The sequence below is a fragment of the Brassica rapa genome, chromosome A01, assembly GCF_000309985.2.
Source record: "Brassica rapa cultivar Chiifu-401-42 chromosome A01, CAAS_Brap_v3.01, whole genome shotgun sequence".
Taxonomy (NCBI): domain Eukaryota; kingdom Viridiplantae; phylum Streptophyta; class Magnoliopsida; order Brassicales; family Brassicaceae; genus Brassica; species Brassica rapa.
The window spans coordinates 25,161,956-25,179,647 of NC_024795.2; the positions used below are offsets into that span (position 1 = coordinate 25,161,956).

The window sequence follows — 17,692 nt, forward strand, 5'->3', positions numbered from 1 at the left end:
ACTTTACAACATATAAATTAATTTTCTTATGTCCTATTCTTTAAAATGTTCACCATTTCAAATAATAATTTAATTAATAACAAGCATTATACGATTTTAAGTTGGGAAGGTAACTATAACAACGCCTTAATCCTTTTCATTTTGTTTCAAAATATTAGTTTTATACCATTTCAAAACAAAAAAATTATTTGAAATAGAAAATTACATTAATTTTTTCACATATGTTAATGTATTTTATATGGTAAAAAGGTTACATAAAAATTCAAAAAAAAAGCCCCAAATTCATAAATCAGGTACATGTCCTGCTGGCCTTCTACTATATGTAATTATGGGCTAAAGATGTCATAATTAAGTCCAATATAGCCCATAATAACGTAAGAATTAAAGAAGACTTGTTATGAAATTGTTTGAAGGGATGTTCATTTGAGTTATGAGATAGCGTTTGGTTTGGCTTTTCAAAACATATATAAATCATATGGAAACATTAAATAACCATGGATCTCTTCTTGTTATCTTGAGCTTTGTTGATGAGGACAGAAGTTGTGACCAAGACATCGTCTGAAAATAAGAGAAGAAACATAAGGAAACTACTTTTTTTTGTTACTTATTTGTGATGTTTCCTTCTTCACCATCATTCACAGCAAGAGCGAGGTCTCTGTCTCTTGTCATATGTCAAGCCAACAACGGCTGTATGGTCAGATGCTCGAGCCGTGGCGTCGGCTTCAGTGTTTTCTTCTTGCAAACAGCTTCAACCTTATTATATAGAATTGTATAGTTGAAGCTACTAATGTTCCGGAAGTAACACTGGTCACTTCCAACATAGTTATACACTTGTTGCGTCCCCCCATATCCACTGACCACCAAGTTATTCTTCACCACCATAACCCCTTGCGCTTCTTGCTTATTCTCCAGCTTACTCTTGAACGTTCTCATCAATCCATCATCGTCACTCCATGATCTCTCCTCATTGAATCCCATCGTGACATTCGCAACCTCCTTCAACGTGTGATTCTGCCCCTCCAAATAGTCAGAGTATAGGTAAAAAGGAAAACTCTTGATGGATTTCGCCGCGTAAATTTCTCTGGATTCTCTCTTGGCGTTGACACGGTCATCAGCTTTGATCAACTGATCTATAATCTGCATATTCCCATCTTTACCTAAAACCATATTGTTCCCATAGGTAAACTCCTGACTGGCACTGGTTATAATGTCCCCATGAGAGGACTTCACCAACCCTGTTGAATACACCGATCTTTTCGCCTTGGTTGTGAAGTTACCATTCAAACCCTTGAAGTCAGAGACATAACTAACCTCCAGAGAACCTCTCCTAACCTCCAAGACCTTCCCTTCAACTACCTCCTTCTCCTTATCCAACCAAAGATGCAAATTCGCATCTATATACCAAACATTCAACGCATTAGTCACACTAAACCCCACTTTATGAGCCTCTCCATCCAACAAACCCCCCAAGAAAGGCGTCATCTCGATATCATAACTCGGCAAATCAAAAGAGCCGATAGCTGTGATGGGTCTCCACAGCAAAGGATTAATTCCTCCGGTGAAAACAACGGGGAAAGGCCAAACCGCACCGGCAACTTCGCCGTCGAGAGTAACCACAACTTCTCTAAAAGGTCCGTTACCAGGAGAACTTAGATTGTTTGCGGTAACATAGTCATTATAAAGATTCCCATACCAAAACTCATCTTTCTCGTGGAAAGAAACATAAACCTCGAGAACAGCTTTATACACATTCCTAGGGATCACTACTTCCTTGTAACTAGAATTAACGATCTCAAACCATAGTCCAGCGTTTAAGGGAAGGTTTCTTGAAACGGGGAGGATCATATCAGCTCGAGGAGAGATGTAACCAGAAGAAGAAGGGTAGTAATGGAAGATCACATCCACGTGGTAGACGCCAGTGTAGGTTTTATCTATTAGGTTACCGAGGTAAACAGCGAGAGTCTGAGTTTGGTTCTTGACGAGGATAGAGTGATACCTAGTCACGTCTTTCTGGACAGACCAAACGATGCCGTTTTGCCTAGGCTCGGCGGTGCAGCTGCGGAGAAGCTCGACGCCGTCGAGCCAAACGCCGAAGATGCGGTCGAACTGTCTTCCTTTGCAGGTGGATTTGAATTCGAGGACGATCTTGGAGAATTCGAGGGAAGGGCAGTGAGAGGGGAGAGTGTAGTTGGTGAGGACAGGAGGTTTGCCGTAGGTGTAGGCGAACTCGTGGTGGAGGATGTGGTGAGAGCACGGTGGTGGCGGAGAATCGGGGAGGACGGGAGGCTTTTTGACCTCGAGGTAGGGAGTAGGTGAGGTGAGGTTTTGGGATGGAGGAGAGATGAGGAGAGGGGAGAAATGTGGTGGTTTGAAACGCGATCTGGTTGTTTCACGGTGAACGGCGAGGGAGAGGGTGGAAAGAGAGTGGAGGGTGAAGAAGAAGATGAGTGGAGGAAGAGAGGCCATGATCGTATGACTGACCGACGTTTTTTTTTTTGTCTGTGTCTGGTGGTAATGATGTAAAAGTTAAGGATCCAAGGAAACAAAAGATCTTCAAGTTAATTATGTTTCTTGTAAGCTGGATAATGATTGTTTGTTGGGAACTTAAGAGACTAATCACTGACTTAACATAATCTACTAAGGAGTATGAAAGGACAGTATCGAGAAAGATTGCATTAAATAATATTTAAGTTCTGTATTATATTTTAATAAATGCAATGTATTGGCTAATTTTAGTGTGCACATTTATTTTCTTTCTGGATAAAATATACAAAAGAAACTTAGGCCATTCATACTTAGAGATCTTGTTGTAGAACTTTTCACCAAAATAACAACATTTTACTGAGAGATATCTTCATTTGAAAATCTTCTAAGTGAAAGACTATGGTAAAGGTTGAGAGACTTTCAGATGTTTTTTATAAGAAGCTAATCACAAAAAATACTAATAAAAAATAAAGAAAAAATCATAGAAACACCAAGCTAAAAAGTCTTTTAAATATATATATTTTTAGTTTACCTTCGCTAAGACTCGAAACTTTAACTTTATAAAAACATAAATGAATCTTTAATCAAACTACCTTAGAGGACTTCCACAGTTCGGCCTTTTATTCTTGTTTTCTAATTATGTGGTTATTTGTCTGAGACTTAGGTTCCGAATGGTAAAAGCAGATCAAGCGGTGCAGATCAAGCAGATCATGCAGATCAAGCAGGACAAGTGCAGATCAAGCGGATCATGCAGGAGAGATGCAGATCAAGCAGGACAAGTTATTTTTCAAAGTTATGAATGGTAAAAGCAGTTCAAAAGTGCAGATCATATATTTAAACAATAAAAATTACATCAAAATATCAAAACACATAATAAAAAATACATAAACAAAGGTAAAATAATTTAATGATTTGCCCATAACATATGAGCAATGTTGTCTCTAATGTTTGTCATATGATTTCCATCAGCCATATTTGTTGTCTCCATGTCACTTATATCACTTTCAGAATCTTCGTTGCTGGTATTTGTATGTCCCATTTCTTCAACAAAATCTTCATCAAAATAATTTGAAATTCTGATAAAATTATGCAATCCCATTGTAGCAGTTACCACTCTTTTTTGAACTTCGATATCATATCTCAGAAATTCACTCAAAATCCTCCATTTCTTCTTCCAAACTCCAAATGTCCTTTCAATAACGGAACGTAGAGATGCATGACATCGATTAAACAGTTCTTCTATATTCTTAGGAGGAGGACCATTGTTGAAATGAGACATGTGATACCTAATAACCCCATTCCAAGAAGATCTATATGGAGCCAAAAAACCTTGCTTATTTGGATACCCAGAATCAGCTACATAATACTTGTCTCCTGGAGGCAAAGGAAAGTCAGAATCACCGTCTTGTGCCATCGTGAGAACTGCTGTATCGTGACATGATCCGGGTGCTCCATTCCAAACATATGTAAACAACATATTGAGATCACATATCGCCATGATGTTAAATGATGTCCTATCATGTCGATTCCAGTACATTCCTTGTAGTTCAGGCTTCACTTTAACACATACATGAACTCCATCCACAGCTCCCACAAATCCACTAAAATATGGCCAATATCTTCTGTCCACTTGAAGCCTTTCAGGAATTCGAAGTAGTTCTCGTCTTGTTGGAGTCTTAACATAATCACAAGCAAGTAACTCTGCCGCCCTAAGAACTTCAAAAAATTTCCTATTCACTGTCTCTTGTGTCTGTCCAAATCGTAATCCAACATCTCTTTGAACTTCATTGTGCCCACAAATTCGCAAAAACATTGCCACGCTCTCTTCAATGCTAACATTAAGAGTGGGATGTAAACCATATTTTGATTCCAATATGTCACATAGAGACATGAAAACACCAAGAGACATTCGTAGTAACTGAAGACACGCAGCAGCATCTTCTTGTAGTCGACGCCAAATATTTCTCCATCTTAAACCACCATCGGTTTGAACTGGTCCTCTTTCAGCTCCAAAAACAGAGTGAACTGCAGGACATGCAGGAGACCAGCATTTAGGCAGAAAAAGACAAAAAAAACTGTATACTTGCAGTTGTCCTGCTTTTTATGTTTGCAGTGTAAAAAAATGTGTGGCAATTAAATATCTTAAAAAAGCAGTTGCAGATGGTCTGTCTCTCTCCTGCTTCCCCATTCACACTCTTATAGTGGTAAGCAGTTAGCACCATCCGACGGCCGCATGACTCGCATCCAAGGTAGGAACTTTAATGCGCGATGTAAAAGGCCTAGTTATAAATAAAATTTGGTGTAGTAAAATTGGTTAAGAAAATTGGTTTGGTTATTTTTTTGTTTATTGAATTGAGTTTTTGTTTGTTATAAATTTTTATTGGTTTGGTTATGGATAACTCATTATCCATTACTATCCAAACCATTTTAATCCAATCCACTAAGTCCATTTACCCATTTAATCCATTAATCCATTTGTAGCCAATTATTTTATTTATTAAGATACATGGTTTGGATTGGTTTGGGTTGACCCATCAACTTTTACCCATCTTGACACTCTTAGTTATGACTGTAGTATTAAAAATAAGACTCTACATAATTGGGATGTGAATATTTAAAGTCGGCTTAATCGAAATGGATTAGTGAATCGAATTTGTATGTGAATCCAACTCCAAATGCTTATAATGCATATCTTTTATCATATTTGCATATGTATATAGAAATATATTTTTTATTCATCCTCTTTTAAGGCAATTTTTTAAAAAAAATATTCAAAAAATCGCTAGGTTGTGTATATATGTTATGTTCGGACTTAGCAACTAGGCCAATTATTTTGGAATTTAGAGGCGTATGAATTTTTTATTTTATTTCATATATTATAGATATTTATATTATATATTTTTATTTTTTTACTATGATTATAAAATTATTTTTAGGAACTTAACTGATTTACATCAATTTATATCAATTTACACCAATTTAAATCGATTTGAACTATTTTAGAATAGTTATTCGATTAACAGTTTAAATCGGACTTTTAAAAAGTCGTTTGAACCATATGATTGCTTTGATGCCTAGGCGGCCTCATAGTTGCCATCTAGACAACATTATTACAACATGATTAATCTTTGTAAGAGGAAAAACATAAACTCCTATGATAAAAAGCTATTAATGAATTTGGACCAAGAGGAAAAAAAAACACAAATTCTAAATGAAGTTACTATGTCTGTCTATATTATTCTTCTACGTGTTATTTATAAACAAATTTTTATTAAGAACGAACTGATGAATTGGATTTATATTTTGTGATAAGATTGAATAATACAATAATGAACTTTCATTAAAAAGTGTTTGTGATTTATACCAAAAGTAAGTGCTCATCTTTGCTGATCTCAACTCTTCCTTCTTACTGACTTATAGTTCTGATACTTAGATGTACATGCCACATCTAACTCCTCAGATCTTAAATATATACTTTTCATGGAAACTGATTATTTGTTGACTCGGTCTTATCTGATTTTGTTGTTTTAGAGCTCGCCACATCAAGTTCGAACTAAGTGGCCTTACAAATAGACATGACGATTGAATATTCTGCAGGTTTAAGGTTTTGACTTATCTGAGAATATTGAGGATCTACAACTACAAGTTCTACTTTTTCACTCATTTTCACATAGTCATGTCTTTTTCATAAGATGTTTTTTACTCCATAAATTGATGAGAATATATGGTTGGTTTTATAGATTTTGTTACAGGGGAAGATTAGTGGCTGGATCATTTCAAGGAAAGACAGGACATGTAGATGGAAATCCAAGCGAGGCTCGTTTTAATCATCTCAGAGGAGTCAGTCACTATGGATGATAAAAGGCAATCTTTACGTCGCTGACACTTTGAATCTTGCCATCCGAAAGATTGGTCATTCAGGCGTTACTACAATAGCTGGGGGAAAATTAAATGTTAGCTGGATACGGATACAGAGATGGACCAAGCCAGGATGCAATGTGTTCTGTTTTCACGCCTTTGTTTCACTTCTCATTAGCCATATGCTATACAGCAGCTCAGCTCGCACTTGAGGTTTTCGCCAACCACATAGTCCCATCCCGTTTCAAAGCCAGCTCCAATCTAAGGCCACTAGATAGACTCAAAATGCCTGAAGACGAACAAGAACCACCTTTACTCCAAAGGCATCATACTGCACCAGTACCAGTCTCTGAGTCCCGACATGCCCACTTGCCTAAACCAAGTGAACATAAGACCGTGAAGTTGAGATCAAGTAGTGCAATGAAGGATCCATCGTTAAAGCACAACCGGTCATCATCAAAACGCCAGGAGTATGCACAGTTCTATGCCTCGGGAGAGATTCTCCAACCAAAGGTACATAAAGAGCGATCAAGATCAAGGCGTCGCCATAGAGATAAAACAACAGAGACAGAACCAAAGACAACAGCAGGAGAAGAGACGGTGAAGCCTGTAGAGTATAGTAACAGTTCAAAGTTTGATCAGTTCAATATGAGGAGCGACAAGTACGTACGGACCTGAAACTCCATTTCGATTCTAGAAACACAAATCACATACTCATCAAAAGTCAGACCTCAATGAACATTGCTTTGGCAGAGATTACTTAGAGAAAACAAGGTTAATGTACTGTAATGAAGGATTGTTGATTTTGTTTCAACCTCTTATTTGCTTTTTTTTTTTTTGTTACCTTAAGTTTTAAAATGATTACAAATTCTAAAAAAGGCCCTACTCGGTTCGAACCGTGACCTCTTTATGTGCACTCAAATGCTCAAGCGCTGAGCTAAGGACCGGTTTGATTTTACGAAAAAGCATTGTGAGATCTCCAAGGTTTTTGGCTTCCAGATATAAGCTAATTCACGAATAATTTCTTGATCCATTTAAAAAAAACAACTTGAAATCCCATTCAATTCCGTTGTTATCTAATTAACGAAGAGATTGCTTGAGACTCAAGTAATTGGATATGTAGTTTGTTGACAGAAAAAATCTCCTAACTAACTCAAGTCTTAGTTGTCTTCCTCTAACCCTGCTCAGATTTGTCCAACCACTCGATATTTTACATGAATTCACATTATCTGATTTACTTTCTTGGGACGCACACCATCCCCTTCCTCAAACTCACTACCACCTCTCTTTAATTTCACTCGTATGCACAAATTAGCTTTAATGCTTTTAATAGCCGTACCTTCTTATTAAGATTCAAATGCAGAATCAAACATTAACAAATATGCTATGTTTTTTTTTCTATGTTTAAAATGTTTTTACTAAGCCATATAGTTGTAAAGAATCTCATTCCAAGTATCTGGTACCCCAGAAAGACACCAGTGGCTGCAGTCATTGCCGGTTCGGCCTCCTAGACCGTATATCGAAGGGTGGCCATCTTTGCGAAGCAATGAAAGCATTGTAATGTCTAGCAGTGTCACCGGTTTTGATATTTTCCCAAGTGCTCGCTTCAGAACTCCAACTTCAGCAGGCAATCCTCCTGGATAACTTGTCCCCAAAAGTGGTTTATTCTGTTTTGCGCAACTCCTTGCCGTTGGTTCACCCCATAAAGCCCCTCTATAAAAAATAAACAATGTTTAAAGTTCAAACATATATTATAGGTATTGATCTTTCGTAAAATGTATAACAATTTACTTGTAATGAGATGGTGAAATTCCTTGGAAAAAGACTCTAGTTTTCTGAGTATCCACAACAGTATCGACCCATTTGCCCCAAGTCCCGAGTGCGATTTTGAATGCTTTCACACGGTTCATGTCCTTTGTAACGTTACTTCCTAGTTGGATATAATCCCATCTACAAAAAAAATTCAAATTTTGAACATTATCTTGTTAGCAAATTGACTGGTTTAGTTTAGAAGAACATTCAACGTACGGTTGTGAAGGACCTCTACGGCTCCACCAATGCCAAGTATTGAAAATCAATGTATCCATTTCTGACCAATTATGTCCGTCATTGATCGAATCAAGTTTCAACACTCTCCCAATCTTCTTCCTCACTATATCTACCAAATACACGTTCCTATCAAGCTTCAATTCCATTCCATACTCCTGAAAACATTAATCATTACTGGTTTAGTTCGGTTTAACTCATCCCGGTTTTCCTGTTTAAGAAGCATTTTACTTAACCTAAAACAAATTAATGCAGAATTGGTTTTTATTATTACCTGGAATGTGAAGGTTGTGATAGTGCCTTGTGTTGTTATGTTGTAAGGAGAATTGGGAACAGATGAGTGAAGCATACATGTCAAAGATTGCCACTGATTTAGGCTAAGTGAATCACCAACAAACATTATCTTCTTCCCTTTGTTTTTCTCCAAAAACTCAACTCCATTGAACCTACACAAATAAAAATAAATAGCGGTGCCGTGTTAAGGCAGTGACATGATATATTAACGGTAAAAAAAAAGCAGCAGGCCAAAGTCGTCCAGAGTTTGAGCTAGTGTCCCCACATGTGTGGGGGGATTTATGTCTGTTTATGAGCTTGGTGAGTTTGATGGGTGTCCTAATATCACTGGTGGCGCGTGTGATGCACGAAAAAAATCACCAGTTGGCATATTATGGACAAAAGAGTTAGTTTACGTCTCGTGCAGTTTAGAGATTCCAACACACATCAGTCCATTACGCAAAACAAATATATAAATAGCGTTCTCTTTTACCATTGGCTGATCATTCAAAAGTACTTTGCAAAAAGGTACATACTTTCTATTTTCTTGTAAATTATATGAATCAAATCAAGATTTCTTCGAACAATTGAACTATTATGTTTAAAGTAATTTTGAAACCGACAATTGCATAAACGTATACTCTTTCTCTTTCCTTCATTTCATTAATGTAACATAATTTCAACAGATAAAAAACTGACGAATAGATTAAAAGAATATCTAGAATTTTAAAAGCAAGAACAAGAAATTTTCAGTTACAAAAAAAAAAGAACAAGAAATTTTCTGGCTGCGCGTGTGATAATATGCATAACGATATCTTGATTCAAAATATCTAGAAACAACAAAACTAAAATCTAAAAAATAAATAAAAGTAATATAAGTTAATTGATGATACCGTGCTAATTTGCAGCCCTGAGGTTGCCATCTGAAGGTAGGGTAATCGAGATCAGGCCGTCCGTTTCTCTTGCAAGCGAACTCGCGTCGTATGAAAGGACATGCGGAGGGATCGTAGAGTGGGTAGGAAGCGTCCTCCACCCATCGTCCCGTGAACATATCACACCCTTCAGCTTCGTGAAGCAGAGGAAGAAGAAGAAGCAGCAGCGATAACACTAATGCAGAGCCATAAGAAATGGCTTTATCCGTAGAACCCATTTTAGCACAGAGGAGAGAAAGAGAGAGAGAAAGATTCAAATACGCATCTTGGGTTTTATACACCCACGCATCTATATATATGTAATGTTGTATATAATTTTGTCATATTAAAAATAACTTGTTGTATTTGTTTTTTAAGCTTGTTGGCGGCTTAATTATAACTATAATTATTGTCTTTGATAAGAAAAAAAACTATAATTATTGTCATATTTGCTTTGGTAACAAACTTTGAAATCAAATCTCAACATTTCTTTTTGTGTATTTTTTTTGACATCTTGTGTATTTATTATTTAATGACGTGATTTGCTGATAATTTTTTTTAGATATTGATTTTAAAACTGTGATGACATTCCCTGAGTTAATCGGTTTGTTCGCACCATAGATAAATTGTGAAGACGTTCTTTGTGTTTTGTTTAAAAGGTATACTTCTTGAAAAACTTGTGGACCTATAAATTGATAATTAATTAATCCATTAAGTTTGGTTGTAGTTTTGTATAGAGTAATTTCCTAAACGACACTATAGATGGATCATACTAAACAAATGCAAGCCAACCATTTTGTCAATAGAAACCGATGTTGAAAAAAAAAAGGAACAACAATATATTCTGTCTGTTACTTATTCTATCAAAATCAATCGTTATGGTTAGCAATTAAGTAAAATAATTATTATTAAATGTATCACGAAACGTATTGAAATTATTGAAAGGATAGTTGACTAAGACAATCATTTTTAGAAGATATTATACAGTAATGCCAAAACAAATTATAAGAAAAATTAGAATGTTTAAAAAGAAGATAAACCATGGGACCATACTCATAATTAAATCATAAATAAATATTACAACGCTTGTTCATCGTTAGAAACTCAACACAAGATAAGGAACACAGCAAGCATATGACTCCAGACAGTAGGGAAATAAATTTCATTCTAGTCCATAATTAATCTAGGGTATCGCAATAAGCAGAGTGAAGTTTAACTTAATATAAAATTTAATAAACCATAATATCGTTTATATTCAGAAAAGTAAAAGCCAAAGAGTTTAATTTGAGTTTTGTATAAATATTCATTGCATTACTTCATGAAATATTCATTGCATTACTTCATGAAATATTCTGTTTACAAAAAGTAATCTTCTAATTGTCTTAAATAAAATAATTATAGTTCAAAACCAAAACGGAAAAGAAATGATTATTTTAACAATGGTTTTTTTTTTTTGGCAAAAGCATAATACACACTTTAGACTCTAGATTTCCAATACGCAGAATCAGGCTTAAGAGGGTAAAGGTCGCTGGCGTTGGCAGTGGACGTCGAAGACGACGTGAATGGTCCATAGGTGTTGATACTCTGATCCGTCATACTCGTCATCTCTTCTCCACTAATAATCGCGTAATGCTTCTTCATCGCCCTCACGCTCTCTTCGTCTTTCTCGTTTCCTCTGCTGAACGAAGCTTCAAGAAGCTTCTCAACATCCACCGTGGAGCTTCCTTCGAGCATGCTAACCACCGTAGACATGGAAGGTCTGTCCGATGGAACTTGACTGGTGCAGAGGATCCCTATATTGATCATCGTCATTGCTTCTTCTCTGTTGTAGTCTGTTCCAAGCCTCGAGTCTACTACTTCCACCAGTTTGTTTTGCTCCCTTAAAACGTGAACCTGTGAAAGAAAATGTGATTCAAACTCAAAATGTGTTTAGGGTTTAAGGTTTGTTTGAGATGGACTACATTCCTCAATGTAAAAAATTAGAGTTTAATAGGTAATCAATCGCTAATTTTCTAATAAACATTTTGCAAATATTTCACCATCAAATTCATATTTTAATTTTAAATAAGGCGAATTCAGATTCAAGATTTTAGACTTGAGGTGAAAAGATAATAACTAACCCAGTCAAGAAGGTGGAAGGTTTCGCCTTTGGATCGTGCGCTCGTGTTGCTTCTTCCGTGAACAATCTCTAGAGCCACGACACCGAAACTGTAGACGTCTGCTTTATCAGTCAAGTGACCTCTCATGGCGTATTCAGGAGCCATGTATCCGCTGCAAAAGAAAAAGAAAAAGATTACTTTGGTTACAAGAAACCTAAACAGAGCTGAAACTTCTTGTTAGTGATAAGATTAGTCCAACTCACTATGTTCCAGCGACTCGTGTGGTCATGTGTGTGTTTTCTTCTTCATCAAGCTTAGCAAGACCGAAATCCGAAATCTTTGCATTTAGTTCCGTGTCCAGCAAGACATTAGTTGCTTTGATGTCTCTGTGTACAATCTTGAGTCTTGATTCCTCGTGGAGATAAGCTAATCCTCTCGCTATACCGACGCAAATCCTCTGCCTCGTTGGCCAATCTAGCCGTATTTGAGTCTCTGGAGGACCGAAAAGTGCTCTTGCGAGACTGTTGTTTTCCAAGTACTCGTAGACAAGCAAGAGCTGGTCACCTTCGACGCAGCATCCGTATAGTTTAACCAAATGTGGATGCTGTAGAGCAGAGATCATAGCGATCTCGTTCAAGAACTCTCTATTGCCTTGTTTTGATTTCGCTGATAGCTGCTTCACCGCGATAATGGTTCCATCATTCATCTCTCCCTTGTATACAGGACCAAAGCCACCTTCTCCGATCTTGTTTGCAGGATCAAAGTTGTCTGTAGCAACTTTGATTTGCCTCAAGGAGAAGGAACTTATCTGGAAATCCAAATTCTTGAAATCTGAAGGTGAATAAGAAACACCGTTATAGACTATTATTAACTCAAAATCACTTATATTGTTTAGGTCTTACCTTTCTCCATCTGACTCTTGGGTCTCAAGCAACCTCTCCACCATAAAATAGCACCAATTAAAAGCACAAGAACCACCGTTGAAGCGATTACAGCACCAACCACGGCCCCAATAGAGGTTCCACCACCAGGGCTATCTTCCTTTGGTGGAGTGAAATCTATAGCAAGATCATGGGAGATAAAGTCAAGAGAGAACAACAACAAAAGAAAACAGTCAAGTAGAGTTTAGCAAAGCTTACCTGGATCTACGGATACAGCTGATATGAGAGCACCATATGTACCTCTTTGAGGAAGAGCTTGAGTTCCTTTACCAGCCCACAACAATCTTATTTCCAGCTTCCTATTTGTAATCGTAACCGGGAAACTCTTAACCACAGCTCTTTCAGCACCTTTTGCCTCAGTTACAATATTGAAATCTTTAGCCACACGTTTGCCCTGCACATTACCATACAAGCCAAATTGATTTACATCACTACAATCTTTTCAAACATTTTTGGAGTTTAAGTAAAAGAAATATTCTCAAATAACACTTTTTCAAAATTTTATTCAAAAAGTAGTACATAAAAAGAAAAATCCTCAAAATAACATTCATAAAAAGGTAAAGAAAATATTTATATATTTTAAGTTTAGGTTTAGTGATTAGAGTTTAGTATTTAGGAGATGAGATTAGGTTTAGAGTTTAGGATTTCGAGTAATTTAGTGTTTTTATTGTTTAATAAATGTTATTTTGGAGATTATTTCTTTGAATGCTATGTTTTTTCCAGACAAAAGCTAAAAGTGTTACTTATGTTTCTCCTTTAGGTAAGTTACCTGAACGTATATGTCAAAGAATCGTCTTCCCAAACTGGAGTAATTGTTGTCGTCGCTGAACATAATCTCAGCGAAATGAAGATTAACCGTGTAGTTTCCTTCTCCTAGGCACAATGCGTAGTAAGTGAGGGAAATGGCTGAGAGACGGGCCTCTGTGTAAAGACTAGGATCTGCTATCTTAAGCGCTGATGTATTTTTCCAAATGGTTACTTTTTCGGGAGACCGAGCATCGTCCATAAAGTGCCCAGTGTTGCTAGAAACCCAACCGTTGGTACTATCGTAGTACTGTGGTATATTATTTGTATCAGCATCATACTTGGTCTTATTGATTGTTAGCTCATTGCCACCACAGTTTATGTGAAGGCCATAGAAAGCTGTAGTAACGAAAGATTAATCAGATGCGCTGCTAGATATCTACGATTGTATTTATATATAGCTTCAAAAGACTTACTTTTAGGACATGCGTAGCTACTCAGACACGAAACATTTGAGCTGTAACAAAACATAAGATCAACATTCTCTAGTTATTGTCAGAACCAAAGTGTAAGTTTTGAGAACAAAAATTAAAAAAACTTACTGGTCATTTGTCAATAACGGGTTTGTGCTTGAAAACATATTCCTGTGTATAAAAAGAAGCTAGAAACTGTAAAATATTATAGAGAATTTGAATGCCAAAGAAGTTTGATTATTTTTATTGTTCTTCTTACACAGCCTTCCTCTGACATTCTAAGGTTCTTTGAACATTGGAGAAGTTATTGAAAGTAAGATCACTGCAATTTAAGATACAAAGAATCGTAAGTAAGCCAATTATTTGGCTGTGTGATTACACAGAATTGTGTTATATTTTTATATATATATAAATCGGTGAAGAAAACTCACATATTGTCTCCATTGTCTATCATCCAATTTGGTACTTCCCCGGTTAACATGTTACTTGTAAAATATCTGCAAATTTAGAGAGAAATTTTTTTTATACACATAAAGATTTTAACAAAATAAGAAGAAAAAAAAGAGGATAAGAACATCATACATGTTATCTACGTCAGTAAGAGCACCATATGTTGCAGGGATTGGCCCCCTTAGTTTATTAAAGCTAAGATCTCTGCACAGCGAGTTTCACAATGTCATCTTATTCTTTTTCATAAAAAATCGATTTTATGTTTGCAAAATAAAAAAGAAAAGAAAAGAAAGGGTTTACTAACAATGTTTTTAATAGTGATCTCGACCCAAGATATGTAGGCAACTCTCCTGTAAGATTGCAGTTCCTGAGAACCCTACAACGCACAAAGAGTGGAAAATGGAAGATAAGCTCAAGAAACCTTGACTAAAAGTTCATCTAGTCTAAGGCTCAAACTCACAAGTATTTTATCTCTTTCATGTTTTCTAGTGGCGGAAATGGAGACTCAGGTCCGCTTAAGTCAGTGATTCTCCTACAAAAATATATCAAGGTATCACCGATAGTGAGTCCACGAAAGGCGACAACAACACGTGAAGTTGGTGTACTTACAAGTCTGTTATGCTCTTAAGAGTACCAATGGTACTAGGAATCGGTCCGACCAAACCACTTGCTTGAATAACCCTTGATTCATGCAGAAATAAACAACATTGCACTCGTTTATAAAGTAACAAAACACAGATATCAAAAATACGAAAATGTAGACTGCTTACAATTTATCAAGCCCTGTCCAGTTCTGGATAAAATCTGGTATAGTACCAGTGAACTGGTTGTCACTTATACGGCTATAAGTCAAGAGAACAATATAAGCAGCAAAAAGAAGTTACTGTCTCCAGTAAAACATATGTTCAAAGCAGAGGAATAATACTTACAAATCAGTCAATTTAGTAAGTTTGGAAAATGTACTTGGGATGTCCCCACTCAAGTTGTTCGAGCTAAGAAAGCTGCAAAGAGATAACAGAGTCTCAATACTAGTAATTAAAGACCAGTAACTCTTAATAAAAAGAGAAATTGGACAAAGATTCTTACAGTCTATTAATGTTCTGTAGATTGCCGAGCTCTGGAGGTAATTTCCCTGAGATCTGGTTGTATTCCACAACACTAAGAAAATGTTCCAGAAAAATCAAAATAACCGAATCAGATAGTATCACTTAAGTATGAAACATTGTTGAAGAAAGAGAGATCAAAGAAGAGTACTCACAAGCTCATAAGGGTTGTAATGTTACCAATTTCTTTTGGGATAGGACCACTTATACGGTTTCCAAGTAGTGAGCTACATTATTTCATTATCCAACAAACTTACTCCATCAAATCTATACATGTTTATACATAAAAATGTTTAATATCAACAGAGATACATACATGCTTACAAGTGGCAAGGTTCCCCACTCGGGAGGAATGGAACCGTTCAGATAGTTTCTAGACAAATCACTACAAGAAAAAGAAGAATGTGGCAGTTAAGTTCGTTAATGAAAAGATACCCGTAGTGGCAGATATCGTAACAATGAGAATGCTTGAGGGCTTCTTACATCTCTTCCAAAAACGGAAGACCCGTCAACTCTTTAGGAAGAGATCCTCGGAGGTTTTGTGCCTTGAGAAGTCTGTTTTACAAATAATTATTGGGTTTTAGAAAACGATTTGCAAATTATAGGCCCGTTATGTTTCCAGCCCGATAGCATTCAACATAAAAGCAAAATTAATTAAAATAGTTTTATGGGAAGAAACAAAAGAAAACAAGAACAGTTTTGTAAGATTAACGGACGCGTGAAAGAAGGTCAACAACGACTGCGCCATAGATTTTGTCTACATTCAGACAATCAAAGTACTAAACCTACTTTAATTAAATATAAAACGTGTTAGGCTTTGGAAAATGAGACCCCTACTACTTCGACAAAGTCTAATTTTTTTTAAAGAGTAAAAATGAGCCTCCTAATAAATTGAATTAAAAATACTTATAAAACAATTCATTTCATTTTTAATGCAAAATATAATTATTCTTATACAACTTCTATATTTAGTGGATGATCAAATTATATTAATGCAAATTTTGTGTTTAACAAAAAAAATATATACTCTATTTGTTTCCGAAATTAAAACTTTCTAGATTTTCTTTTTGTTTCATAAAGATAGATTTTTTATTTTTTTAAGGTACTTTTGTATTTTAAAAAATACTAATTACAAATATTTGAATTGATCAGATTTAATTGGTGGAGAGTAATTGAAAAGTGTATAAAAAATAAATAATAAATTAAACTGTAAATATTTATTATATTTTTAGTTAAGTGTAAAATTTCAAGCTTTATGGAACGGAAGTAGTTTTGTGTGCTTACTTTTAACTAAAATAAATTATAAAAAGGAGTACTAATTACCATAATTAGTAGTATTATGTGAAAGGTTTATTGAAAAGAGGGAAGAAGGGACGAACGAACATGTGGGTGACGTGGCAAACGGGGGAGCAGTTACAAGTAACGTTGTCTTCTGTTCCCTTGCCGGCGTTAAGGTTTATCCAACCACTGTTGGTTGAATTGCCGTCGCAGGGATTCACACTGAAATTCCAGTTAGTCTTCTTCAACGCCTTCGCTACAGCCCTTAAAGCATCCACTGCAAAAATCACAGGATCATGACACTGACTCAAACATGTACATAACACCGATATGATTATAGTTATATGTATACATACCTTCTTCTTGTGGTAAGGTTTGAGAGGATGCAAAGCCGGAGAGGATGATAGAGACGAGGAGGAAGTACGAAGGGAAGAGAAGTCGTATCATCGACATTATTAGAATATTTTTTTTTCAAGATCTGAATTGTTGTTGTTGTGTGAGGAGATGCGATGAGAGTGAAGAAGAAGAGGTTTGTAATGTTCGTTTATGTGACGAATGGGGAAGAGACTCGCAAAGACATTTGAGAAATTTAGACGGAGAGAAAGATGAAAAGTAAGTCAACATTATTAAAATAAGATTGTATCAATCTACATTTGTTTTTTTTCTATTATTATAATTTCAATGGGATAATATTCAAATTTTGCTACTTGCATGAACAAAGGGGCCACCGAGTTGTTGACTGAGCATCTAAATAATTGAATGATTATGGTTGGTGTAGATATTTTAATTTCCGCAGGCGTCTTTGTGATTAACAGAAAAATAACTATAAATGGGGTCAAAAAATCTGATGAGGAGACAAACAGTTTTACATTCGGAACTGAAAGCGCGCTACAGTAGGCAATGGAGAGCATGCTACAACACTCGAGCTGTCAGAGGTTTGGGACGGACTACAAGAATCTGATTGCAATGATAGAACAGCCACAAGCTTGGCATAATTTCTCAACTGAACTGGATACAATTCAAACTTTTCGG

The 17,692-nt window shown here is 36.0% G+C and overlaps 4 protein-coding genes across 4 annotated transcripts; all 4 read right to left on the minus strand.

Annotated features, from left to right (window-relative positions):
* Positions 1-436: 436 nt before the first annotated feature.
* Positions 437-2,653, minus strand: LOC103841763 (peptide-N4-(N-acetyl-beta-glucosaminyl)asparagine amidase A). The gene has a single exon (XM_009118324.3). It carries the CDS (start codon positions 2,464-2,466, stop codon positions 673-675), a length of 1,794 nt encoding a protein of 597 aa, XP_009116572.1. The 5' UTR covers positions 2,467-2,653; the 3' UTR covers positions 437-672.
* A 237-nt stretch (positions 2,654-2,890) lies between these two features.
* Positions 2,891-4,585, minus strand: LOC117127122 (putative nuclease HARBI1; the record flags this gene model as incomplete). The annotated part of the gene is made up of 1 exon (XM_033276454.1): positions 2,891-4,585. A coding segment is annotated over one exon (1,197 nt), but the record flags the coding sequence as incomplete, so codon positions are not given.
* A 3,064-nt stretch (positions 4,586-7,649) lies between these two features.
* LOC103841769 (protein trichome birefringence-like 41) lies at positions 7,650-10,051 on the minus strand. The gene is made up of 5 exons (XM_009118335.3): positions 9,555-10,051; positions 8,663-8,834; positions 8,371-8,546; positions 8,134-8,292; positions 7,650-8,055 (listed from the first exon to the last, which is right to left on the minus strand). Exons 1-5 carry the CDS (start codon positions 9,809-9,811, stop codon positions 7,761-7,763), a joined length of 1,059 nt encoding a protein of 352 aa, XP_009116583.1. The 5' UTR covers positions 9,812-10,051; the 3' UTR covers positions 7,650-7,760.
* An 804-nt stretch (positions 10,052-10,855) lies between these two features.
* On the minus strand, positions 10,856-17,303 carry LOC103841779 (probable leucine-rich repeat receptor-like serine/threonine-protein kinase At3g14840). The gene is made up of 22 exons (XM_009118346.3): positions 17,017-17,303; positions 16,766-16,937; positions 15,866-15,937; positions 15,699-15,767; positions 15,538-15,609; positions 15,366-15,437; positions 15,209-15,280; positions 15,050-15,121; positions 14,889-14,960; positions 14,740-14,811; positions 14,584-14,655; positions 14,412-14,483; positions 14,261-14,326; positions 14,089-14,151; positions 13,959-14,000; positions 13,833-13,873; positions 13,382-13,755; positions 12,811-13,006; positions 12,574-12,729; positions 11,935-12,502; positions 11,693-11,843; positions 10,856-11,465 (listed from the first exon to the last, which is right to left on the minus strand). The coding sequence occupies exons 1-22, from the start codon at positions 17,111-17,113 to the stop codon at positions 11,049-11,051; spliced, it is 3,060 nt and encodes a 1,019-aa protein (XP_009116594.2). The 5' UTR covers positions 17,114-17,303; the 3' UTR covers positions 10,856-11,048.
* Positions 17,304-17,692: the final 389 nt, after the last annotated feature.

What these genes read in the sequence shown, in the direction of transcription:
- LOC103841763 (XM_009118324.3), bottom strand. Translation starts at nt 2,466, where the DNA reads ATGGCCTCTCTTCCTCCACTCATCTTCTTCTTCACCCTCCACTCTCTT.
- LOC103841769 (XM_009118335.3), bottom strand. Translation starts at nt 9,811, where the DNA reads ATGGGTTCTACGGATAAAGCCATTTCTTATGGCTCTGCATTAGTGTTA. An exon ending in CAGGGCTGCAAATTAGCACG is followed by an intron (nt 8,835 to 9,554) that starts GTATCATCAATT and finishes TTATTTGTGTAG; the next exon opens with GTTCAATGGAGTTGAGTTTT. An exon ending in TCACAACCTTCACATTCCAG is followed by an intron (nt 8,547 to 8,662) that starts GTAATAATAAAA and finishes TAATGTTTTCAG; the next exon opens with GAGTATGGAATGGAATTGAA.
- LOC103841779 (XM_009118346.3), bottom strand. Translation starts at nt 17,113, where the DNA reads ATGTCGATGATACGACTTCTCTTCCCTTCGTACTTCCTCCTCGTCTCT. An exon ending in TGGACAGGGCTTGATAAATT is followed by an intron (nt 14,961 to 15,049) that starts GTAAGCAGTCTA and finishes GCATGAATCAAG; the next exon opens with GGTTATTCAAGCAAGTGGTT. An exon ending in ATGAAAGAGATAAAATACTT is followed by an intron (nt 14,656 to 14,739) that starts GTGAGTTTGAGC and finishes TGTGCGTTGTAG; the next exon opens with GGTTCTCAGGAACTGCAATC.